At 33.4% G+C, this 25,977-nt stretch overlaps 1 protein-coding gene across 1 annotated transcript in view; it reads right to left on the bottom strand.

Annotated features, from left to right (window-relative positions):
• LOC144839493 (uncharacterized) overlaps positions 1-25,686 on the bottom strand; it is a 43,414-nt gene extending 17,728 nt beyond the window's left edge. The window contains exons 1-15 of the mRNA XM_078694873.1: positions 24,240-25,686; positions 23,271-23,476; positions 21,317-22,962; positions 20,841-20,985; positions 16,456-20,556; positions 15,990-16,140; positions 15,666-15,831; positions 13,403-13,559; positions 12,854-13,303; positions 12,230-12,590; positions 11,503-11,740; positions 9,285-9,676; positions 8,309-8,482; positions 6,209-6,401; positions 5,657-5,741 (exon numbers count right to left, since the gene is read on the bottom strand). Of these exons, the coding sequence (XP_078550999.1) occupies positions 5,657-5,741; positions 6,209-6,401; positions 8,309-8,482; positions 9,285-9,676; positions 11,503-11,740; positions 12,230-12,590; positions 12,854-13,303; positions 13,403-13,559; positions 15,666-15,831; positions 15,990-16,140; positions 16,456-20,556; positions 20,841-20,985; positions 21,317-22,962; positions 23,271-23,476; positions 24,240-25,540 (9,766 nt within the window). The 5' untranslated portion in view covers positions 25,541-25,686. The remainder of the gene's footprint in view (positions 1-5,656; positions 5,742-6,208; positions 6,402-8,308; positions 8,483-9,284; positions 9,677-11,502; positions 11,741-12,229; positions 12,591-12,853; positions 13,304-13,402; positions 13,560-15,665; positions 15,832-15,989; positions 16,141-16,455; positions 20,557-20,840; positions 20,986-21,316; positions 22,963-23,270; positions 23,477-24,239) is intronic.
• Between the last annotated feature and the right edge of the window lie 291 nt (positions 25,687-25,977).

The following is a 25,977-nucleotide window of genomic DNA, read 5'->3' as shown; positions in this document are numbered from 1 at the left end:
TATTATGTAATACCTTTTGTTTTTTGTCAATGCTTTTGTCAATTTGTTATTTGCTTGTTCATTGTTACGCCCATATAGCCCATAATAGACTCCTTTGTTTTCTAGTGTACCCTTTTTCTATATGTATTCGTCTTTTACCAATATTCTATCAGTACCTGATGATGACCTATGGTCGAAAGTACTCGTATAATAAATATTTTATTTTGAGGCAGAAACAAGAAATTTGTCTGTTTTAGATTTAACTAGCCTGCTAGTTAGCTAACCCATACTTTTTTTTATTTTCACTATCTTTTTGGGCAAGCTAGCTACTGTACGTAGATTTAACTACCCTGCACACTAGTCGGCTAACCCATACTAGCATTAAGGTTTTTTTTCTTTCCACTATCTTTTTGGGCAAGCTAGCTATGTAGATTTAACTAGCCTGATGCGAGTTTGCTAACCCGTAAAATAAATATGTAAATATTATGTGTGTATTGTTTTGTTTGTGTTTTTCTGCCAAGAAAACAATTATCATTATACAATGTATGAATGACTTAATAAATCTGAATTCGAATCCGTACCAGCATAAAGTTTATAAAATGTTGTACTTTTAGTGTTACTGCAAATAATTCCAATATTTCAGTTCAAAACTTCTGTATAGTAAATTAATTGATTTAAAATACAGTCTATGGGCTATCAATGGCACATGAACGACTTCAATTTAAAAGACAGTAATCACAAATTCAATAATTCAGTAAGAAGAATCGTGATTAAAAACAGAATCTAAAAAACACAGCAAAAAAAGTTGTTTTTTTGTAATAGCAAAAGTATCAAATATCATACATGTTAAAAACATGTGAATCTAATGTCAACAATCTGTACAAGCCAACATTTGTTAACTTAATTTTAAAATCATCCGTTCGCACAGACAAGAAATGTCCGACACAGGTGCCTATGCCCTACATATGTCACACATAGGAATATATAATATTATATACAATAAAAGATAAAGCGCCTATTCTCTATTACACCAATGTAGTATTTGTGGAAATACGTAGGAATTCTGATCTGATTTTAATCCATATTATTTTGTGCTTTTGAAGATTTAAAATGGGGCAACTTTTTCTGTGAACGTATTTATTAGCAATAAATGTGATTAGAAATGCTAAATGATTATAAAGTTAACAAAATAATCAAACACTTTAAAATAAATAAAAATATGGTAGAAAAAAACGTAGATGCAAGGTTCAAGAAAAAAACAATGAAACATTCCTAAATCATCCAGGATTAAAAAGGGGTTATAATATGGTAACAACTCACAAGAGAACATCAATCATAGTGTGTAATTTTCCTGAAGGAAAAAAAGTTACTATTACACTGGAAAAATCAGTTCTATACTTAACTTTCTTTAAAAGTTAGTATTAAAAGTAATAGAGGGCGACAGACATATTTTTGTTTTGTACCAGGAGTTTGTTATAACAATTTTGAGTAAATTCAATTGCAATAAATTCTGTTCTGTTTTTGCTTTTTATAATTTAATAACTTGGAAATAATGTATCGGTGAATCATCAATAAAAAAAACTAAGTTGATAAATTTTTACCATAAATATGTCAAAATTAATTACATTACAATGTTACAAAAAAAATACTAAGTCTGTATTAAGACCTATATTTTAAAGTTTTTTCAACGTACAACATGAACCTTTTCAATTCTGTATTACTTACTTGAGACCAATTTACTTTGTAAAAATTCTGCAATAATTAATGTTGTCTGAACATAAAAAGCTTTTACAGTATATAGATAAAAATATTAGTGAAATTAATCAAATTTTGTTGACCCTAAAGTACTTTTGATATCAAACCCCAAAGGACTATACAAATTAATATAAAATTCAAATAAGATGCTATTTTGGACGAAAAAAAACCCATAATAGTACAAGACAGAAATTCACAGCATGAAATTAATTATAACTATCCAGATTAAAAGAAGCTTTGATAGATGAAAAAAAAAAAAATGAATTATATCAGAAAAAAGTAGGGCATAGGTAAAAGACATCCAATATTATTAAATGTCTTGAGATACAAAGAGATAATGTACAAACGAGGAAAAAAGTGCGGATACTCTTCTTTACGGCCCGAGAAAAATAGCATTGCGAGTTTTTGAATTAAGCAGGTTTGATAATAGCTTTTTGTATCAAATCTAATTCTGTTTTAACACTATGTGTACATCGCGAAAATGATTTATTACCAAGGACTAAATATAATCATGTATTACACTTTGCTTGTCAACAAAAATTACCATTTGAAGCTTACAACTTAAAGCAAACAAATTATCATGATATTCTACCATAAAATATTCTCCATTATTTTTTATTTAAATAGACATCAAATAAACGCTATAAAAATGTAAACACAAAAATGAAACTATTTGTTAAGTACTTTTACGAAGCATCCATCACTCTGCCTTCGTTCATTTTAATGTGACCTGGTTTTTATCATACTTGCCGTTAATACCATGTATTATCACCTCGCTCGTGTGAAGTTCATATTTTTTTCGCGAATGGATTTTATAAAGCTTTTGACGTGCTTTAAAGATTAATACAAACTAATTGAAACTGGATTATTTTGTTTCAGAATAATTCCTGCAGCTTCAAAAATGAACATTCTTAATCAATACCACAAGCATCATATATTTTGACACCAATATTACTGATAAATACGCTTACAACTATTTTGATCGGCATAAACTGGGGCAGGATTTGTCTCTAGGCCGGCTTAATGATGCTTTTCACTTGTAACTGTGTCAAACATTACAATCCAGACACATAATTCAATTATTTTCAACGGTTTTAATTACAAACATTTACCAGTAAAGAGGATTTTATTTTATTATTAATGTAGTATATAGTTAATTCGGATATAATAAAATTATGCACTGAATAAATTTAATAATTAAGATATTATTATCATTTATATCATTTAGCCGATAGTACAGTTATTTATCGTATCAACGGTGTACTCAATTACAATAATTGAACCATCTTTGTTAATTACCAAATTACATTTTTCATTTTTAGTTAAAAATAGCTATTATACTCTTTGAACACAATCCAGGGATTAAATTAATTTTGTATGAGAATGTCCAAGGATGAATTGTCAAATTAAAAATAGACAAACATTGGAATTTCAATACTTTTTATATTTTATTTTATTGACCTGGTTTCAGGGCACATTTCACAAAATTTGATTTTACACAAGAAAATTAAAAAAAGAATCCATTTTGGAACACACACAAAAAAATCTAAAGGAAGACAAGTTGTTACAGAACATAAATTTGCTGCCTACTTAAGGGAAAATTGCAATTATTTCTCGAAATTTATTGCAAAAAAAGGTGCGACTAAAACGAACAATAGTTTGCTCGGATTCCTATGGGATTCTATTGCAACATTTATGTGTAAAGAGCGTGAGATATATTATGTTATTTAACACTAGTGATGCGTTACGAAATTTAGTGTTTCTCTATAAAAAACGCATTTTTAAAACATTACACACTCACTAAAGCAGCGAGCTGTTACAATAACCGGATTATTTAGATTTTTTAGGTGAAATACGAAATCCTGTCTGGAAATTTACTTTAACACATTATTAAAAGCTGCGTTTTTTTGCACATTTTTTTTGAAATATAATGTTGTGAATTTGTGATGGATAAATCAAAATGTAAATATATTTTTTTTTCAAGGAAAAAACTAAATGTACATTATGTGATGAAACAAAATATCTCATGAATGGATGAGTCAATTAATGCATTAAAAGAATAATGAAATAACATTTTAAAATTGAATTCAAACAAAGGAATACATCTACGATCATACCTAGTGCAATTATTATTGAATTTAATATACCTTATTGTAAATCTTTCTTTATTGTATTCTCAGACTGGTTGAAATTATAACTGGAAATTATATTTAAACTTTTTTTTATTTATTTAGGATGTGTTGTTGAAATTTTTCTGTATACATCATGTAATTCAGCAGTGTGGTTTTGGTAATAAATGAAAATGATAACTAAATAATAAACAAATTAAATAAAACAAATTAAATAAATTAATGAAGGACAGATCAGGTCTATCTTTATTATTATTTTTATCTATCATTATATTTTGGTTTTCTCAATAAAAATTATTACTTTATCCTTTATGTATAGTATTATAGTATAAAAATAAATAATGATCCAATCTTGTATTCATGATTTGAATGTAATTCAAGAAATCAGAAAATAGATAAATAAAACTTTTGAAGTCATTAAAATAAACAGCTTAAGAAGACATCTTAAACGTGTAAATATAAATCTTTTATACATACGAACCTACCATTAAAAATATTTAACAAAGAGGCAATCAATTAAACTGGTATTATCAGATTTTATTGTCTCTATTTTTAATCTTTAACCAAATTTATGATGCTATATTTTAGTCGGCAAATGTCGAAGAGACCATTATGTATAAGGTTTTTTATTTAGATATACTATAAGTTAGCAGTCTGTAGCTTGGTGGTTAACATGTTTGTTTATTAATCCCAGGGTCCAGGGTTCAAATCCTCAATATACCAGAATTGTTCTCAGTGGCAAAACATCCTATTGTAAGCTTATGCTCTTTGGGACCATAAATTTGTGCTATAGATGGGGAGTTATATACTTGTTAGTGGATAAGATTACAATTCAAAAAATCATTTCTCCACCCCTCTACCCCCAATCTTAACATCAGTCAATTACTGCAGAAATTCAACACATTTGTTGACAAGAAATATTACAATAATAGAATTACTGCAGCGCAGTAGAAACAACAAGTAGAAGCTAAGCAGTCACATTTTATTTATCTTAAATGTTTTAATTATCTTTGAGCAATACTTAAAGAAAACATGTTAGTCTTTTTGTTAGCTATAATGTAAACATTGAATATTAGGTGAATGACATTCTTGGCCAAAGGTACACTTATAGTGTCTAATTAATGTATTACAATTGATCAAGTGAAATGCATACGGCAACTGCCCTACTTATCTTGAGGTTGTTTTACAAGCCAATAGTGCACATACGTGTAAAGTTATTACCTATGACCTAATAAATGGTATTATGGGATTAGTGTAAGTGTGTTTGGGACGTTTTAGTGTACCAGTATTGTTTTATTTTATGTTATAGGTATGATGTATCTATTTCAAAATCACACTTTAATGAATTGAAAAGGGAGCCAGGTGTTTGAGTTCGTCAATTTGGCAGACCAATATTGTTTGTTTAGCATAATATTCTATTTCAAAATCCCACTTTAGTGAAACTGTATAGAGGTGAACATTTGGGTATACCAATGTTTAATGAAATGTTATAAAATATTTAAAAATCGCACTTTAGTGAAAGTGAAGAGTAGATGTCCTATTTGGGAGTAAACTTAGCCTCTCAATTATCAATAACAAAGTTATTCCATCAAAACTGTCTCTTAAATTCAGTTATCTATTATTTTTAATTTGAAAATATGTTCTACAATAATAAGTAGGGAAATTACTTTCACATAAAAAAAAATACTAAAATTAAAAGTCTATTTTCATTTTTATCATATGATAACGATATAGAAAGGAAAAGTATGGAGAAACGTGAGAGTTTAAAAAGACAAGTATTTTGAGGGACTTACCCATTGGTTCTTTGATGATTTCATAGTAATCAGGCACATCCTCTTTGTTTACTGGTTCCAGGAATGGCCAGGCCATTTTATGGCTCTGAGAAATAAACAAAGAAACGTTTTATGAATAGTGAAAATACATTTAAAAACATGTCCTTGGTTTTGTTTGAAATGTATTTGTTTTATTTTTTAATTTGTGTATAATTCATGTTATAGTATGTTTAGTTTTCACATAAAGCTAGGACTTTCGGCTGCTTTGAATATTATGTTTTATTCTTCTTTTTGTATTTTTTTTTTTTTGCAATTTGTAAACATGTTGTTGTATACATCTATTAATTCATCTTTCTTAAGTGCCATTGTTTACATTTATTATAATATTGCCAAATGATTTGAATACTCATGGAAAGTATAAGTTGGGCACTCACCTGCATCTTCCGCACAATCTTGCGTAAATATGATGCGTAAGGTTTTTTTAAGTGCTTTCTATGATTGTTTTTTCTACACTTAATTTAATCAATTTTATGATTCGAACCCACATATGGAAAGTATAAGTTGGGCACTCACCTGCAATTGTCGTACAATCTTGCGTAGTTGATCCATATCACGATGCGTCAAGTTTTTGTCAAGCGTTTTCTGCGACTGTTTTGACTGGCATTTATTACATACGTAGCTGTCAATACTTTCGGCTTCTTCTTGACCTATTCCCACACATTCACCATGAAACCAGTCATTGCAAAGGTCACACCCGATATAGAACCTATAAAAATAGTTTATGGTAAACATTCATTCATCTTTGTACACATATAAAATAGTTTTATAAAATTAAACTGGGGAAACTTTTGAATCTGATATTTACTTACTACAAAGATTAAATCTAATGAAAAGAAATGTACTATGTTTTAATTATATTTTAATACTATAACACATGGAAAACCTTGGTGCTAAACGTGGATTCGAACCCAGCATTAGTAACGAAGCAAGCTAACAACCAACATAATGTACAACGCCAGAGAGCAACGCATACAGCCTTTACTATAAATTTCATTGATAAAAATCACATTATTTTTTTCAACATCTTGAGTGTATTAAAAAATAACAGGTATAATAAAATTTTTACAGGTTTTTTCAATATCAATTTTCCTGAAATTATTATAACTATTTTCTTGTGAATAATTCATTTCAAAACATAATTTGATTTATGCGTTTGTACTAAATGTAGAGCAATTACCCTAAATTAATCAATATCTAATTTTTTTTCTCTATTTTAGGCCATACGTAATTAAAACTGCCGCCATCTGTTACATGTGACCGTAATATAAAACACAATGAAATATTAAAATTGAAATTTTACATCACATTAATAAATGATGCATGAACTAAAAAAAAAAATAATCCAATATATTCTGCATATGCAGAAAGTAAAAAATAGGACACAATAAATAATTTAGCTTTTAAATAACGAAATGTAATAACATTTGGAAATTGGAACATGCAATGAATTTTGAAATCTTGAACTAAAAAAAATGATAGATATAATTACATAGCTTTTAAATAGTACTGAACGTTTAATAATGAATAAATATGTGGAAAATAAAAAATACTATTTAATAATTCATTTACAGTAGCTTTAAAATAATGAAATGAATTAAAATTATAATTGAATCTTCTTCAATCAATTATATATTATATTTTACAAGAATAATATTTCAAAACTGGAACTTTCAATGAATAATAAATAGTGATATAACTATTAAAAAAAGCCGGCAACATTATTTTACCATTAGGTATTAATATTTGAAACTTGCATACTACACTACAGTACATTGCATACAATTGCATGAATTTAAAATACATAAATAATTTAGCTTTTGAATAATAAAGTACAATCATTTTTTTTAAAATTCAAACAAACTAATGCAAAAAATTAGAGGAAGGTTATTGCATAAGGATTAGATTGTAATGGGTTTGAATAGCAATACTCACTATTAAACGCATTTGGAGGAGGGAGTGTACAACATAAGGGGAAGTGTACCGTAAAGGGGAGGGGCGTACTACAGTAAGGGAGTGTACAACGACGAACATAGGGGGAAGTGTATCGTAAGAGGAAGGGGGTGTACAACAGAGGGGTAAGTGTACTGTAAGGGGAGGGGCGTACTACATTAAGGGAGTGTACAACATAAGGGGAAGTGTATCGTAAGAGGAAGGGGGGTGTACAACAGAGGGGGAAGTGTACCGTAAGGGGAGGGGCGTACTACATTAAGGGAGTGTACAACATAAGGGGAAGTGTATCGTAAGAGGATATACTACAGTAAGGGAGTGTACAACAGAGGGGAAAATGTACCGCATGGAGAGGGGGAAAGTACCACAATAGGGGAGTGTACAACATAGGGGAAGTGTATCGTAAGGGGAGGGGGAGGCTGTTCCACAGTAAGGGTATACATAACCAGACCAAAATGTAGTGGATCTATGCATAACTCTTTTTTTTCTTATAACAGCAAGTAACTCGCCAATTACAGGATGGATAAACTATTTTATATGGAGTGGAGTTGTAAGAGAGTCTTGAGTAACAACCCTAACATTAGGTCACGATTGCAAGTAAGTTAACCACCAAGCTACAGCTCCACTACTTATTGGACTTATAATAAATAACATAACTATACTTACTGGGCGTCATCATATGGAGTGCGACATATGCAATATAATTCATCTTCTTGTTCTTGTTTTTGTTGTTGGCAATCGGAACAGATGAAATCCTTAATTGTTTGTGCTTCATCCGCAGATATATTTACACATTCACCATGGAACCAATTTAAACAAACATCACACCCAATATAGAACCTAAAAATAAAACAATAAAGTTTAAAATTAAAAAACTGAATTGAAGTAAATACTACTTACTGTACATGAAATCTTTAAAACTTGATTTAGTATTTATTATTATTACAATATTTTACTAAGTGTGATTGGTGAATAATGGCCACAGGGCTCTATTTTGGTTTTTCTATACAGTAGCCCACATGTGACTGTTCTAAGTGGTTATGCCAGAGAAGTTTGAAATTAAAAATCTAAGAATGTTGACTTATTTATTTTGCATCATAAAATTCATAATCAACATCTGAATAACAATATAAATGTTGAACAAATGGAATGAAAAACATCAAAAGAAAAGTAACATAATAATATACAAAAACCTATTTACAGAATACGGTTAAAATTCATACCGCATATTATTATTTATAATTTAGACCGGACTTGGCCTCAGGAGAAAAAAAGAAAGTGTAATATACATCAAGTTTTATACAGACAATTACATACAAATACGTCACCATTCAGTGAGCATAACTGAGATCATTTTTACTGTTAGTGTGTAATACTGTATATTGAAAGAATGATATCATAATAGCTGTCTCAACTATAGAGGGCGACAAAGTCTTTTCTTCTTCTGTCAGAATCAAACTATGAATGTGTAATTTTTCTCCAAATCTGTATATACAATTCTAATTAGAATTTTGCACTCAAAAAACTTGATCTGCAGCCTATGGGTACTGTAATGTTTAGCTAGCATTTCAAATTATTTACTTCAAGACCCAAATCACTGATGTTTACTAGATGCTTCTGACAACAAACTGAATTAACTCACCTTGCTGCATCATATGGGGTCTTGCATATACAATATAATTTCACATTTGATTTCCTCCTAGCCTCCTTTTCCAGACTAGTTCCTTTAGAGGATGTTGGTTTCACTTTATCAGGTTTGTTTTCAGACTTGGTTGATTCTGTTCGTTTCCGCTTAGGCGATGTAGTCGGTGACTTTGGCGTAGTCACCAATATTTCATTGGTTACTTCTGGTTTGACATCCTGTGGCGGTGACTTGTAGATTGTCACCGGCACAGGGACAGGTACTACTACTTCTTCTTCTTGCTGTAGCTGCTGCTGCTGCTCAAGAAGTTGCTGCTGCTGTTTTTGTTGTTGCTGTTGTTTCCTCTTCCGAGCCATCTCCTTTTCTCGTCGTACTTCTGACTTGGATTCCTCCTAAAATATAACATATTATTTTCTTTAAATCCACCATTTTTTTTTATTTTTGAGAGATGATTGAGTCATGAACTTAATTATCAAGCAATTTTCATACAAAATGATCCATAGAGCTATATTTTCAAAAATTATTAAATTATTATTATTATTAGAAATTAATTTTATAGATATAGAACATATATTTTTTTTTATAAGCTAAGGTTGTTCACTTGTAATCAACATCTCATCTTACAAGCATATTAAATGTCACAAATCTAACATATATCTGTTTTTTATTTTTAATTAGATATCTTAATTCCCCAATGACGAATAAAACTAGATTTTACTTGTATGAAACCTCATTTATAACCAACAGTGCGGAACATTGTATGATGAGATACTAAAAATCTTATTGACTATCACATATGAAATCCCAAATCTCATTAATGTACACAAGGGAGAAGTGAAAAATATGAGCAAGGTAAAAATGTTTAAACATTAAATTAGCTAACAGAAACACTGAAGCCAGTATGGCAACTGTGGTTAGAAATGTTCAAACACGCTAACAATAACATTAATCACCATAATAATGTTATATCCAGTGAATCTCACCACGGATGTAATGGATACCCACTGGTAGATCGGTAGAAGACCACCCTAAAAACTTTTCTTGGGTGTTATTACAACAAGACTTAACTCATACATTCAGTAGTTTTCTTAAGACACATTTGTTTCCATCATAAAGTTTTTGTACTGCTTTGAATGCAATTATTTTCTGTAAAACACTTTGATCAAGTTGGAAAGATAATATAGAATTGTTATTAATAGGGACTTTTAGATTTTCATGTAAACTATGTCAACTGCTACCCTATTAGTCATTTTTATGATATGCGCATGCGCTAGGCGACTGATATGCCGACTGGCAAATTTTGAGCGCTTGTTTAGTGGCATTTTGACGTTCTCTCTGTGACACAAGTACCAGTGGATGTATGACATCATAACACTACAAAAGTTTACCCAAAATCATGGCTGAGAATGGTCACGATGATTTTCTGAGAATTTAGTAGGAATTTCAGTCAAAATATATTTCCAAATTGTGAATTATTGATTTGTATTGGTTATTTTCAATAAAGCTTTTAATAATACATATAATGATCTGGGTCTTATCACTAGGACGCCAGCCTTCATTTAGAAAATTAAGGATCTAGGCCTAAGCTATACACTTAGCCTGACATAAGCCCCGGGTTAAGCTCGTGTACTTCCACTGGCCCAGCACGGTGGAATAGCACCACGGACGAGTGTATAGAGATTACAAGGTCAGATCCCAAGGTCATTACATCATACGTTCACTGGCACATCAACGTATTTTTCGCTTAATTTAAATGTTCATATTATATCAGTCAACTACGACCCCTGTACGGTATCTAGGTCAACATTAATTTTAATGGGTCTTTCGTACCTACTCCGGCACTGTCCCGGCCCTGGCAAATCAAATTTAAAGCGTGGAGTGTCTTGAAACGCAACATTGACGTTCGATTTGGTTTTGGACCGGAACAGGTGGGAGGGACCTTTAATAGAGGGTGGTAAAATAAACATACTAGAAATAGCAAAGAGTAATGAGAATAAAAGCATTTGTTGATTTGTTTTTCGCTAAGCCAGAAAAATCTATTAAGCCTTCTGTAGACTGGTGATTAACAAGCCTACTAATCCCAGCTCCTGTCACTACCTGGAGTTTGTGCATTGCAAACAGCAGCATTACCTCACAATAAGCAAAATGCATTACTATCCATCATTCTATAAATGGAAATGTACTAGCTATTGTACATATGCTAAAACAGAGGGAGTACCTGTACATCATGTAACAGCTTTTGTTCCAGAAGATAACGTTTCCTTCGCATTTCATTCTTCAACTGGTCTTTGTGTTTGTAGAGGATTGAGCTAAGTTTGTGGGCCATTAGTCGTATCCTCTTCTCTTCTCGTTTTTCTTCACGCGTTTCATCCTGCCGTTTTCGTTTCAAATCCATTTTTTCGTTCCTTTCAATCTTGTCGAGCATTTGCTTTAAGAGATTTCTACAAACAAGTTCCCTAAAGAAAATGAAATTGCAAAAACATCAATTAGTCACAATAAAACTCTTTAATTGGCCAGAAGTTTTCTCTACTCAGTACACTCGAACCCACAACATGCATATCACTAGACTGGCGTTCATACATTTAGACCACCAAGTTTGCACCGTTTTGAACCAACAGGATGATAATATCTAACTACAGCAGTATTTCCCTGCCTTGGATCTTCAATTTAGATGTCCACCAAAAATTGCCAATACACAGCATATCACACTCTAAAGTTTTGTCTGCACTATTAAACTAGTTTGACAAAAAAAGTGTGATGTGCCCAAATATTGTAGTGATATGACATCATCATGTTCATATATGGGAACATCACTTTTTTTTGTCACATAAAGTTTGATAGTGTATTAATAGAACTTAAAACTAATTTGTGACTGGCATGCACTTGCAGAGGAATTATGACATGACCACATTCCTGATGGATACTAAATGAATATTATCCAATACCTTGAATGTGCTGCTCTATCCTGCTGTGCTGCCATTTTGCTTCTGCTTGCACCTCCTTTTCCTGGCAACCTCTTTGGATCCTGAATGATAATCGATGCCTGTTTATCCTGTGTCTGCATCGATGCTATCTGTTGCATTTGTTCCATCTGTTTCTGTCGAAACACTTGAAGAAGACTAGCTTGTTGTTGTATTTGTTGCTGGTTTTGAATGATCTGTTGTTTCTGCTGTTGTGTCTGTTGCTGTTGTACCTGCTGGTTGGATGTGGAAGGAACGGCTTGTTGGAGAGCTGTTAAAGTGGTGTTGAGGTTGATTTGAGGCACCTGTGGTGTTGTGGTGGTAGTTGTTGTACTTGTTGACGTACCTAGAAATAAAAAAACTTCAATAATGACCTTTAAAGACTACAAATACAACTAGTTAAAGTTCTTAGTACATAATTTCAATTTAGGTCCACAAAAATACATAACTAAAACAGCATTGTTCAAACATTGTTTCGGGGAGATTTATGGAAGTCAGTTGATATTTTTTGTGTGTTGTTAGTTCGTTATACTTTTACTCAACATATCCTATCAGTAAGCATTGTAGGACTAATAAAGCCACAGCAGTAAATTTTCCTTTTTCACTAACCTGTAGCATTTGGTGTTAGCACCAGTCTTTGTACAGTTGTCCCTTGATTTGTTTGTGTTTGTATCAATTGTGCTGGAATCGTCTGACCTGTTGTCGGTACTGTCACAACAGCAGGGGTCACAATAAACTTCTGACCTCCAACCTGAAGAACCTGTGCTTGGGATGCAAAGATCTGGGCCTGACCCATGACCTGCGATTGACCCGTTGATTGTGCCTGTGCAGCTGTGAGGGGAACTGGAACTTGTGCTCGGATTATTGTTGGTGTAGTTCCACTTGATTGACCTGGAAGGGTCAGCTTGATTTGACCCAGAGTTTGTGTAGCAGGTTGCGATGTTTGTGCTTGTTGACCCTGAGGTCGGATTGTAATACGCTGCAATGGTGATTGGTTCACAGTTTGAATTTTCACTCCTGGGGTACTTGGTAGACGAGGTGTAATTGTTCTTAACCCACCTGTAAAAAATGTATATTTTCAATTAAAAATCAGATAATTACAAAAACTAATTTGTGAATTTTCTGTATGAAATATATAAATGTTGAAATGAAACTCACTTGAAATAACAACTTTTTGAGCAGCAGCATTCTTACTTAGTATCTTCGTTGCAGCTGCAGGAACTGGCAATTTAGCTCCGCTTGATTGATCTCCTAATGTCAATGTGTTAGCAAACTGGATCTTACCACCAGACTTCATTGTGTTCTGCATACGTTTCTAAATGTCAAAATGAAGTAAAACTAGACATGAAACTCGTCACTTTGACGAGTTAGTTATCCGCACAACGACAAACGCCACGTGCACGTCATACGTTGGAATATTGCACACAGATAAAGATTATGGCATTATGACAAGAACTGAAGAATATGATATGCTGTTAGTGCTGAATTCTGTCAATTTGTGTCATATATTATATACATGCAAAGAGTATAATCTGTATACATATTACATACAGTGTAGAATAGGTGAAATTACGGGACCCGCCATTTATTCCAATTTTTAACATGGCGACGGTATCAAAATGAAACACTTAAATAGCAATTTCTGGAGGAAATTATCTCAGGAACAACATATTAACGTGTAGAAGAAATTTGAATACGTAAAATATAGATGCGCACCCTTTTAAATGTGATGAACTATTACGCAAAATATGAAAATACGACTTTTTTTATTCAACTGGCCATATGATGACGTCACAACATCCGATTGGCAAAATGTTTACATGAATTCGTATCTACAATCCAATAGCTTCCAGAAAACGTTTTAATCGTGATTATCACATTTTATTCTTACGAGCTATTACAGATTAAAATTTACTGTAAAGATGAAATTAATGACCCACGTAATTAAAATTTTTAGGCATGATGACGTCATAAAAATTAAAATATTTTTATCTCATGCTAAAGAAAGTTGATTGACCTACACAATATATAAATTTAGGAGAAAAAGGAATACAGATAAGCGTGATGCGCTCCATTGAATGTGATGAGCAATAACGAAAGAGACAAAAATCCTATATTTTACATTCGTGTGGCCATACGATGACGTCACAATGTTTTTTTAGCCTTATCGATGCATGATCCGATATCTACAACTCATCAACTTCTAGATTTTGTAATAAAAATAAACGGTTCACGGTTTACTTTAGAAACTATGACTGTTTAAAAAAAGACATAATTTTGACGATTTTTTAAGCTTTTTCATAAAAAACGCGCACGAATTGTCTAATTCAACGTGTTCGTATGGCGTTATTTAAACTGGAAAAGGTCTAAATTGTTTTCAAAATTACTAGGAAAGACTTGAAAAATATAATTCAAGAGAAAAAAATATGTTTTTAACGCTACGTGCACACCGCGTGCGTAAAAAATTGCGCGCCCGTGGGAATTTTTGACATGCTCAAAATGACAAGAAACGCATAAAAAGTTGATTAGAAATTAATTTTGCGCATTTTGAAATTTTAAATGCGCGTGCGCGCGTAACTTCTTGTGAAACATGCCATTTTTAATCCGTAGAAAGTTTGCCCCTGATATGACTTAAATTTTGTCAAAGTGTCAATACTAAATGACTTTTGGTTTTTAATCTATAATCAATCATTGAAATTCATATAATTGCGCGTAAGTCACGTTGCGCAACTATGACGTCATTCAAAAATAGGAGGTGCACAACTTCACGTAAATGCCCATATGTTGTCAAAGTTATGAAATGTTATGTTTACACATTTTAGAGAAACGCGACTCACAAAAAGGAAGGAAGGATCCAAGAATAATACAGAAAAAAACTATTGATCCCATACAATAACAAGGAGTTATCCGCTTGGTATACCAAGCGGATAACTAATGAGAATATTATATAATAGTACCAGAAAAACCCTTTTCAATCCTACCATCTATTTAAATTGCGCTTCAGCTAATAATTGCTTTAAGTATTGGGGATTTGTGGTATATAGGATGCAGTGAAACTGTAGCTTAGTGGTTACAATGATTGCCTTGCAAACACAATGGTTATTCTGTTCTACTTCTATGGTTATAACTCATGGCTGTTTCTACTCCACTCCCAAAAGCATGATATAGCTTATAAATCCTAAAATTGGCTAGTTACTAACTGGTGGATGCACCTGATTCTCAGTGCTGTATCTCCACATACTATCTATTTCCAAGGTATCAGGAATTTTTCATATCACATGTGGGGCCTGTATTATGTAAGGTTAAAGGTCAAGTTACTACTAGATACCTGTGAAACACATGTGATGTTGTATTACATTTGGAAATAGATAACGTACCGAGAATTGGCTGGTGGATGCATGTGTGTGTATAACATACTTACCTGTTGCATGGCTTGTCTTTGTGATTTCAACTGTTGTTCTAACTGTTCTTGAATAGCCTGAGCAGATTTGTTAATCTGTGCATCTTGCTGCTGCTTTGCCTTCTGTTTCTCCTTCAGGATCTCTTGTTGCTTAGCTTGCAACTGGGCTGCTATTTCTTTATCCATTCTGTAATCAAATTTGTTTGCAATTAAAATTCCATATCTGAAGCACATACTTAATTCTTTATTGATACCTTATGGCTGGAGATTAGAAAAAAATAATCAACTTTTAAGAAAGGAAAAAGAAAAACTCAAATTATTCAGATCAAACACAAAGAAAGTTACCTGTCACTGAATTCTTGTATCTCCCATAATTCCAAGCTTTCTTCGGTGACCCAACGTTCAGTTACAAGAGGGCCTTTTGGTTTTTCGTCCTCGGTAGCTTTGACAGGAGCTGAGCTTGACCTTAGACCTGATCGTTGTGGCTTATGATATTCTACAAAATTAAAGAACAGATTATATATATGTATGTTTATATTTACAGTTGTGCAAACTGGTGCCCCAAACTGGTGCTCAAAACTCAATACAAACTGTTCAAAAACCATGATTACAAACATTCTAAAAATGTGGTCAGTCAAATCTCAAATTAAATTTCAAAGGAATGAATCATAATTAAAGTATAATAGAGAAATCTAAAATGTTCTTGCCTGCCCCAACTTATACAATTGTGTGTTCAATGGGTAGGAATTATACAAGGGTATGTACAACTTTTAGTAAATGCTAAAAATCTGCAGTTTAAAAAAGCATTCACCTTTTGGCAAGTCTTCCACAATAGGTGTGTATGTCTTCCGAAGCAGATACTCTGTCCTTTCACCATTATGGCCAATTTCACGTTTCTTCAAAATTTCCGTCTGAATAGTTTCCGTTTCTGTCAATTCATGATGATTTCCAATTTTACCGAGATCCTCCCAACGTAGGGAAGCCCAAAGAATCCGCAGCGACACACCAACAGAAGCCAACGAGTTCAAGGTCTGTACTCTGTATCGCCAACAGGTCTTAAAAGATGGCCTTGGACAGGGGTATGGCCAGTGGTATTGCCGTACAGCTTTTGTGTTGTATATAAATCCTTCCACATCAAGCCTACCTGCATGACGTCCTAATCTTTTTAGTAAATGAGGAGGCAGGATAAGTATACTCTTTCGGTTACTTTTAGTTGAAAATTTGCGGCATATTGGTAATGGGTTGTTTACAACTTTCTTCACAGTTTTCTTTGTTTTTGTGTATTTAGTTAAGGAGGTAGTTTGGTAAGTATGGTACTCAATTGGTGGTGAGACTGGAACAATTAATGTTTCACTCAGTTTTTTTGATAAGGCCTTTAACGTTTCCTGTGTATATTTTCTTTTGATATTTTGTGAAGATGCATCGGTAACGGTTGTCTTTTTTTCAGTTGTTGTCGTTGTGACTGTGGTAACTTTAGTTGATGATTCGCTTGAAGTGGTTGTTTTAACAGTTACTGAATTTGTTACAATAGTTTCAGTTTTTGTGACAGTTTGTTCTTTTACAACATTATCCACTAAACTAGATGATTTTGACTCATTTGCTGCCACGACCGACAAAGCTGATAAGGCATTTGAAGCATTTACAGAGAAACCGATTGGATTTGTTGATGGTAAGGATGAAGCTGGGGTTTGGGGAGAGCTTTGATGGCCAATTTCTGATTGTGAAGACTGTGGAGTAGATTTACTGGGAATAGTTGAGCCGTTTGACTTTGTTTCTTCACTTGAAAGATGTTCACTCGGAGGAACCATTGGCACATTTTCTAATGCAGGAGAGGTTTGTTCAATAGTGCTACTTGAATGAGATGGTGTGGTAGACTCGTGATTAGGTTTCGAGATCTCTTGGCTGGTGTTATCAGAATGAGCTGGTGTGACTAACTGTGTTACAGGTGGTGAATGATCCACAATAGAGTCAGCTGGTAGTTCCTGTGTAATAGGCTCTAACTTTGCTTCAGAGATTGGTGTTGCAGATTCTTGCAAAACATCATCTGTTGTGTTGGAAGATGTCAGTGAATTTTGGGATATGTCTTGATCTTCAGAATTGTCAGATATAGAATTTGACAATACAACATTCTTTATTTTATCTTGACCTGCTGAAGTTTTTGATAAATCTGCTACTGGTTCTAACGATTCTTGGCCAGTTATGGAATGGGTTGAAAGTGTGTTACCTTTATTTACTAATGCAAGATCATCGGCACAATTCATTATATCAGTCTTTTCTGCGACATCCTTATTTTGGATGTGTACTTCCGTTTCTTTTTTTGAAACAACTAGTTGTTCAACTTTAACCTGGTCATCAACATGAGCCAATTTGTCTGTTGGTATATGCACATCTGAAGCATTAATCAAATTGTCTTTTATATGGCTATTTCCATCAACATTTTCAACTGCATTTTGTTCTGCAGTTTTACATTCAGACAATGGTGTTATGTTATTTTCAAGTTCTGAACAAATGTCTTTCTTTTCATAATTAACAGGAATGGTATCTAAATCATTAAGGAATTTATTAGTTTCTTGTATGTCTAATAAGTTAGTCTTTTCATTTGTTACCTCATTTTCATTTGATATTTGAGCATTTTGATTACTAGTTGATACATTTTCAGAAAAATTGTTATCAATAGACTCATCACTCAAAGAGTTTGTATTTTGAAATATATTTTCCATTGTTGCAATGTCAGAATTACAGATGTTTGGACTGCTTTCAAACGTGGTACTTGAATCAATTGATGGTTGATTAGAGGTGTCAATTGTATTGTCTTCACTTTCTCCAGTTTTGTCTGTATCAAAGTTCTGAAGAGGCAAGTTCATTGAAAATGCATCAAGGTCCTTATTTGTCTCTGTGCCTGTTTCTACACCCTGTTGAGGCAAGTCAGAAATACTGTTTTCAAATCCTTCTGTATCTAAGAAGTCAAGCGGCATGTCATTTACACTGGGTTCTACTAAGTCTTGAAAAGACATATCCATCATATTGTTGTCAAAATCTTCTATTGGTTTTGAATCTATGTTCTGATTAGCTATATCTACTTTGGTGTTTTCCGATTCATCAGTTGCTTTTGTTGTATCAGATTCAAAATCTTCAAGAGGCATACCCATCTGAACATCTTCACTCCCTGCTTCTGTATTCAAATCCCCAGACAGAAATCCCATTGAACTGCTTTCAGTCTCTACAACAGTATCATCTGCTTCCATGGCTATGTTATGGACAGGCTTATCATTTAAACTGCCTTCAGTTGTTTCTGTTTCGAAAGACTCTGTTTTGTTTTTTACACAGGATTCAATATGTTCAGTTACATCCATCGCTTCTGTACTTACTTCATTAAGAGAGATTTCATTTCCACTTTTAACTAACTCTTCAGTAACATTTTCTACCTTGATATTTAAATTGTCCTCTACACTTTCGAACTTTTCAGTATTTTCTGTACACAAATTCTGCTGAAGGATCTCTTTTGCAGGTACTTCTACGCTGTCAGTTCCATCATTCACTTTTTTGCTTACATTTTCTTCTTTAGTTTCTCCTTGATGAATTAATTGTTCTGGTGTGACTTCACATGTAGGTTGTGTAACAAATTCGGTCGCAACTTTATCTGAATGATCATCGTTGGACTGGATTAATGGTTGTACACTGTTAGTATCCTCAGGTTTTTGAGACTCTGGTTCTGATAATAAACTATTGTCTATTGGTGTATTTTGATCTTTAGTAACAATGGCACCAGTTTCTTGATTTTCAAGTGCCACTACAGTGCTTGATATACTGTTGTGAAGTTCTTGGTTTTGACTAACTGAACTTCCCGTTTTAACTGTCGGCAAAATCACATCTTTAACTTCCATTGCAGATATTTTTGGATCTTCTTTTGATAGCAATTCTTTCTTTTCTGGCAAAGCTGGTGTTAATTTATCTTGACTAACTGTTTGTAGACTATTAACATATGCTGCTTGGAAAGATGTTGACTCAGATTTAGTACTTATACCACTGACGTCTGTTTTACCTGATAAAATATCTTTTGAATCTACTGAGTTTTTTTGATTGATTAGAGTACTTGGTGGCATAGTTTTAAATTCAGCTTTTATATCTGAAGCAGGCAAAGTCTTGAGTGATGTCAAGTTTCCTAAGATGTCTGAAGATTGACTGATAGGTAAAGTCTTAAACTTTGCTTGCATTTCTCCAGTAATGACCGGCTTTTTGACAATGGCCTTGATACTGGAAAGTTGAACAGTTTCTTCTGCTTTACGAATGATGGATTCAAAATCATCATTCTTAATGGCAGTTTCTCCATCATTTAACAAATTTTGCAATTGGGTTCTTTCTGCAAGAGCTCTTTTGTAGATGCTATACTTCCTTAAATCAGCTTCATAAGCCTCATTTTCAAGTGCATGTTGCTTCTCCCGATGTTCTAACAAACCTTCGAGTTTGGATCTATAAGAAATCTTCTTGTACACAGAATGTTCTCTCATTGCCTGGCCAATATCAAGCTCATCAAACCGCATGTTGGCAAACTTGTCATTTTTAAATTTCTTAAGAACCTTTTTAGGCGAATCACTTTTAGTATCAGGTTTGTTTTCTACTTTTTCAGAAGCTACGTCAGTTGGAGACTTGCTTGGTTCTGCTGCATCTTGAGTTTCCATTTTTTCAATTTCATTAGGTAACTTCTCTTCAACATTTCCATCTTCCTTGTCTACCACCGGCTGATGTTCTTCTTCACATGTTTCTTCCATTTCAGTTATTTCCATTTCTTCCAATCCTTCATCATTTAATGCATGCATTCCAGATATTGTTCGCTTTTTGCTTTCAATTACTTTACCAAGGTCACGAATTTCCAGTGGACTTTGTCTGTGGTCTGGTAAATACAAAGTGCCATCTAAAAAAATGAATTAAAATCACAATCATAACTTTGAATCCAAATCTTTTGTCAAAATAATCTCTTAACAGGTTATGCATTTGGTTAACAATATAATCTTTGTGAATTATTTTAGGATTAAAAATTGACTGTCCCTCACACACTGTGGCAATAATTATAGTTTGATGGGAAAGGAGAGATTATATCCAGAGACTCTAATAATGACAGACCAAGTACTATATGGTGTATATTACTTTACAATATTAAATCTTAATGCTGACTAATAAATATATTAAATAACTTACTGGCTTTGGCTCTTGCAATGCTGTTTCTAAGACACTGAAGAGCAGGACTTCTATTTGGTAACGGACGACTATGTCTGGTTGAGCTCACCCAATGCCATCCTTTTCCTCCCACTGCTCTGTATTCTTCACCTTTTTGTTTCCATAACTAAAAAAAGATGAAATTATGTGATTTGTACCTTTAGTATTATATATAAAAGCATGTATTGCTTTTTGGTTGGAATAAAACATTTGGAATTGAAAAACACCACCAATTTTTATATATATCAAGCAGATGTGTATCTGTGATGTAGTTGTCAGTGCAATGCAAGACATCATCTGACTTGGTATAAACATTGTTCATTCTGCTAGAGACATGGGAACATATTACATTGGAGATGACCTGATACTTTGATAAGGCACAAAAACCAACCTGATGTAATAAGTAGGAAATGAATATCATGAACAAATTAAAGAAAAAATAATAATAAAAAACCAACCTGATGTTTGATAGGAAATGAATATTTCACCCAATAACCCAATTTCTGAGAGTCTTCCTCTTCATCCTTTCGTTTCTTCTCGTGCTTTTTCTTTTCATCTCTCTCCATAACTGTCATCCGTTTCATTTTACTGTGTCCAAGACCATCATTCCAAACCACACTAAAAAACACAGGTTTGATGGCACATTCTAGGATTGACAACGCAAGACAGAACTCTTTAGGTTTTGAGCAGAGATTAATTGCCTTAAGCCAGTTGTTTCGATGCGTCTGCCAATTATGATGCAAGAAACATTTAGGAATATTCCTTTCTAAGTTTGAGAGAGTCATTCTATGCGTTGATACCAGTATTGCTCTCTGACCATATACTGCTCCCATCCAGTCAAATTTATATCTTGCTGACAAAGAGAATTTGTATGAAAGGTAACGCCGTTTATCTCTATCTTCTGCATGTTGTGGTTTATTCAGAGCAAGGCGGTTGATGGTAAACTGATTTTTATACAACTTATAGGTTCCTTCAAGACCCAGTTTGAAGAGTTTTTCTGAAGACCGTGTAACTGGTCCATTTGACTTCTTATTTTCAATTTTTTTTATCTCCCCTTTAGAATTGATAACCAGCACAGCGTTATCATCTTTGTTTATTTTTGTGTTAGTAGTAGGTGCTTGGGTTACAGTTTTGGTCACTTTAGGGATGTTTGTTGAATATGTCACAAATGGAGTAGCTTTAGGAGGTGGAGGTTTATAATTTGGGTTCCTGGAACGTGTCATAATGGCATTTTTCTTTGCAGTTGCTTCATCAGTATCTTTCGAACTATCTTTTATAGTATAGGTACTCTGTGAACCATCAATGTTCATAATAACAATTGTTCTATTCTTGATAACATCTTCCTTTGATTCTGTTTCCTCTACTTTTTCAGAACCTTCTTCTGATAAATTTTCATTTGTTTCTGGTGCAATTTCAGAAGAAGCTTCCACTTTTGATGATGCAATTGCTTCAGTATTGCTTCCTTCCGCACTCTCAGTAGTAACAGTTGTTGCAATATTCTCAGTGGGCAGAGATGTTGAGGTTGAAATCTCAGTGGGCAGAGATGTTGAGGTTGACAACTCAGTGGGCACAGATGTTGAGGTTGACGTCTCAGTGGGCACAGATGCTGAGGTCTCAGGGGACACAGATGTTGTTGTTGCCGTCTCAGGGGACACAGATGTTGTTGTTGCTATTTCAGTGGACACAGTGGTGGTTGTTGATGTTGCCTGTGTTATGTTACTTGTTTGTGTAACAGTTTCAGTTACCATGGCTTCATCTGAAGTTTGTTGTAATTCTTGACATGTTGCTTCTTTTGTTTCAACAGTAGTCGTAGTTGTTGTGGTTGTTGTGACAACCTCTTGTGTTTCCATTTTCTCAACATTTACATCTTCAATTGTGTCATCTTGTTTACCTTCAACAACATTGAGTTCTCCAGATTGTTCATTTAAAACTGTATGTACTTGTTCTTGTTGCATGGAAGGTGGATCTACCCCTTCTGTCGGTTGGTCATCTTTAACTTCCGGTAAATCTTTTGTTTTTTCTATTTCTGCTTCCTTCAATTTTTCTTCCTCACGTTTTCTTTCCTCTTCAGCTAGTCTCTCCTCTTCAATTGCTACAATTTTAGCTGGATAAAAAAATGGTATCAAATTAGAAATAAAGAAAACCACTCTCAGTCGCAACAGTTTTAATTAAATAGAAACAAAAAATTATATACAGTATAGTGTTTGAAAGTATTGTAAACATTGTATATACATATACATACATAGTATTGTACCATAGTGGTTAACACACTTTGTCATTACCAAATATCACTATGTGATATGTCACTACAGTACCTCATAACAATACAAAGAAAACATCTGATGAAATTACTTTCACATTCAGAATAACTGTATTTTAGTTTAGAATGCATAAGTTTAGTTGATGACCTACCATTTGATTCATCCAGATATGACCTAAGAGTCCCTCTTGCTTTATTAGTAAGTTCTTCAGTGATCTTCACATGGTCCAAAATCTCTGGCATACACTCGGTCAACACTGTACAAAGACTTGATTCATACTCATATGGGTTCAGATGACGCATTAAATCCTCAATTTGAATCTTACTACTGTAGTACCAGCAATCGTTTTCTGATTCCCTATTGGAAAGAATGAAAAAAAGATTGTTTGGTTTAAAAAAAGTATAAACAGTGTGTGCTGTGATACACACTCCGATCAGGTGTTCACATAAATATAATTTTCAGTCTAATGCAGTGACAAATCTATGGTTTTGAAATACGGACCCAGGCTTAAAAAAATAATAACTGAAGTACCATAAGAAAATTTATAATTTTATTTTGCGAAATTGAAGGTCCCTAGTTAGGTTAATTTGTCACCAACCTATGAGGATATACCTACTGTATCATGTATTCTGTATGTTACAAAAGTCAAGGAAAGACAAAAATAAAATGCTAATACAGTATTAATGACAAGGAAGTGATATCTCTGGAACACAGCCAAGGTTAAATGTTTTAAACAGATATTAAAATCCAATTAATATACTTCAAAAAAATATCTTATATTTATTATGTAATCAGTTGGATTTTTAAGTACAAAACTTAATGGGCAAAATGTTGTATTTATTATCAGTATTGTACTCAATATACATAGTAATATACTGTTTACAGTAATCTGTTAAATGTACAGTAAAAGAGTACCAACACTTAAATAATAAGCGCAAAATTAATTTTAACAAAATGAGTAAATGTTTTTTAAACCACAGTATTAAATAATATACTACTGGCAGTTAAGATGAATTAAAACTAAATTCTTTTAAAGAAAAAATATGTAGGTAATATATACTTTCAGTTGATGCAATTTTTGTATACAGTAGGCCTTTTCCTGTACTGTACAGTTACTTACACAAAGAGTCTTCTACAAAGAAAAAAGTATTTTCTTCCATGGCGATCGAAACCAAGAGGTTCTTGACGTATAAGCATCCCACTCTTTTCAACTTCTGATATGCAGTCATAGACTCCTGGAACTTTGTGAGCTATGCAAACTTCACATAACCAATCCTCATCTGGTACTTCAGTCATGTTGGGGTCTACACACTGTAAATGATACACAGCGGAACAAGTCTCACAACATATCAGATCACCAAGTCTATGGCATGACCGACAATGATCGTCGTACGATATAGCTCCCTCACTAACAATTTCTTCACGTACTTTATTTGTTGCCAAGAACTGATCGGTAAGAAACTTTAGAACTTTTATTTTATCTTTTGGTTGTTGAAAAGGGTACACATCTGTGAAAGAATTTAGGATTGAAGTAAACTCTGTGTCGCATTCGACATAACTGCGTACAAGTTCTGGCCATGTCACCGGATCAAGGAAGTGAAACTGGACATTTATACTGTCCTTTACATCTTGTGGCCCAAAAGTGGTACCATTTGCCTCCTCCTCTTTCATAAGGTTTTTTAGAAGTGCAATGTGCGTTTCCGCTAGCAGAATGCATTGTTCTTCACTTGCAATAGCTGCACAAAAATCTTCAAGCCGAAATGGCGATAAACGAAGCTGTTGGAAAAAATGTCGTAAAACCTCATAAACAGACAACGCGTCGAGAATGAGTTCACGAGGAAGGATGAGATCGTCTGATGATTCTGGCAAAACTAACGGTTTTATATTCTTATTTAACCAATAAATTGGGGACACAGGTCTAGAATGTCGAATATATTTTCGCTTTACAGATGATGGAGAACTAGCACCGGAGCTCACACTGCTTTCATCCCATATTTCGCTCTGAGCATCAGAGTCTGATTTATTATCTGAAAGCAACCCATCGGAATCTGTATCGCTATCCAGAGGTAAAAGATCTTCAAATTTTTCATCTTCACTTTCATCATCATAAACAATTTTGGATTTACTTTTGGATGATTTGCTTTTTGCTTTTTTCTTTGTTTTACCCTTCTTTTTACTCTGAGATTCTGTTACTACTTTATGAATAAGTTCTTTAGTTTTTCTTGCAGCAACTCGCCTACTTTCTCGCCGGTCAGCACCCCGTTGGCTAGCACCAGAAGGTCCAATTGGTGTGCTGCATCTAGAGCTTTCACTCGGGCTTGGGCTTCTACTGCCTGCTTGTGTTTTGGAGCGCTTACTTGTCGGTGTCGCGTCTCGCGAGCCAATTGAAAGTTTTGATCCTCTCGGACGTCCTCGCTTCATCTTTTCCGGTGAAATTTATTACAAGACGTGAAACACAAACATTTAACAGTGTTATACATATCATATATGCTGGTGATAGTGTGTTCGCTACCGATATTTCGGCTGTCTATTTATAGCGACCATGTTGAATTTTGGAGCGAGTCCGCCATTTTTCTCACAGAATAAATCACGTGACAAATATATTGTTCTCATTAGCATACGGACCTCGATAAATCCAAGAAAATCCGCTTCTCTGCCAAAATAAATTTCTAAAATGTAACAATAACACACTATATTATCAGTAAAAGTGATTATATGTTACAAGAACTGAAAAACGTTTACACATCGCATTTAGTTCTCTTTTAATAAATATAATTCCCTTCGTCTAAAAACTAGCCGACAGTTTATGAGATACCCTCTCTTATTGGTTGAGCAATGCCAAGCGTTTTTTAGCAGTT

The sequence above is a fragment of the Antedon bifida genome, chromosome 4 (genome assembly GCF_963402885.1).
Source record: "Antedon bifida chromosome 4, ecAntBifi1.1, whole genome shotgun sequence".
Taxonomy (NCBI): domain Eukaryota; kingdom Metazoa; phylum Echinodermata; class Crinoidea; order Comatulida; family Antedonidae; genus Antedon; species Antedon bifida.
Note: the sequence above shows the minus strand (reverse complement) of the source record. Positions and strands in the feature narration are given on the sequence as shown.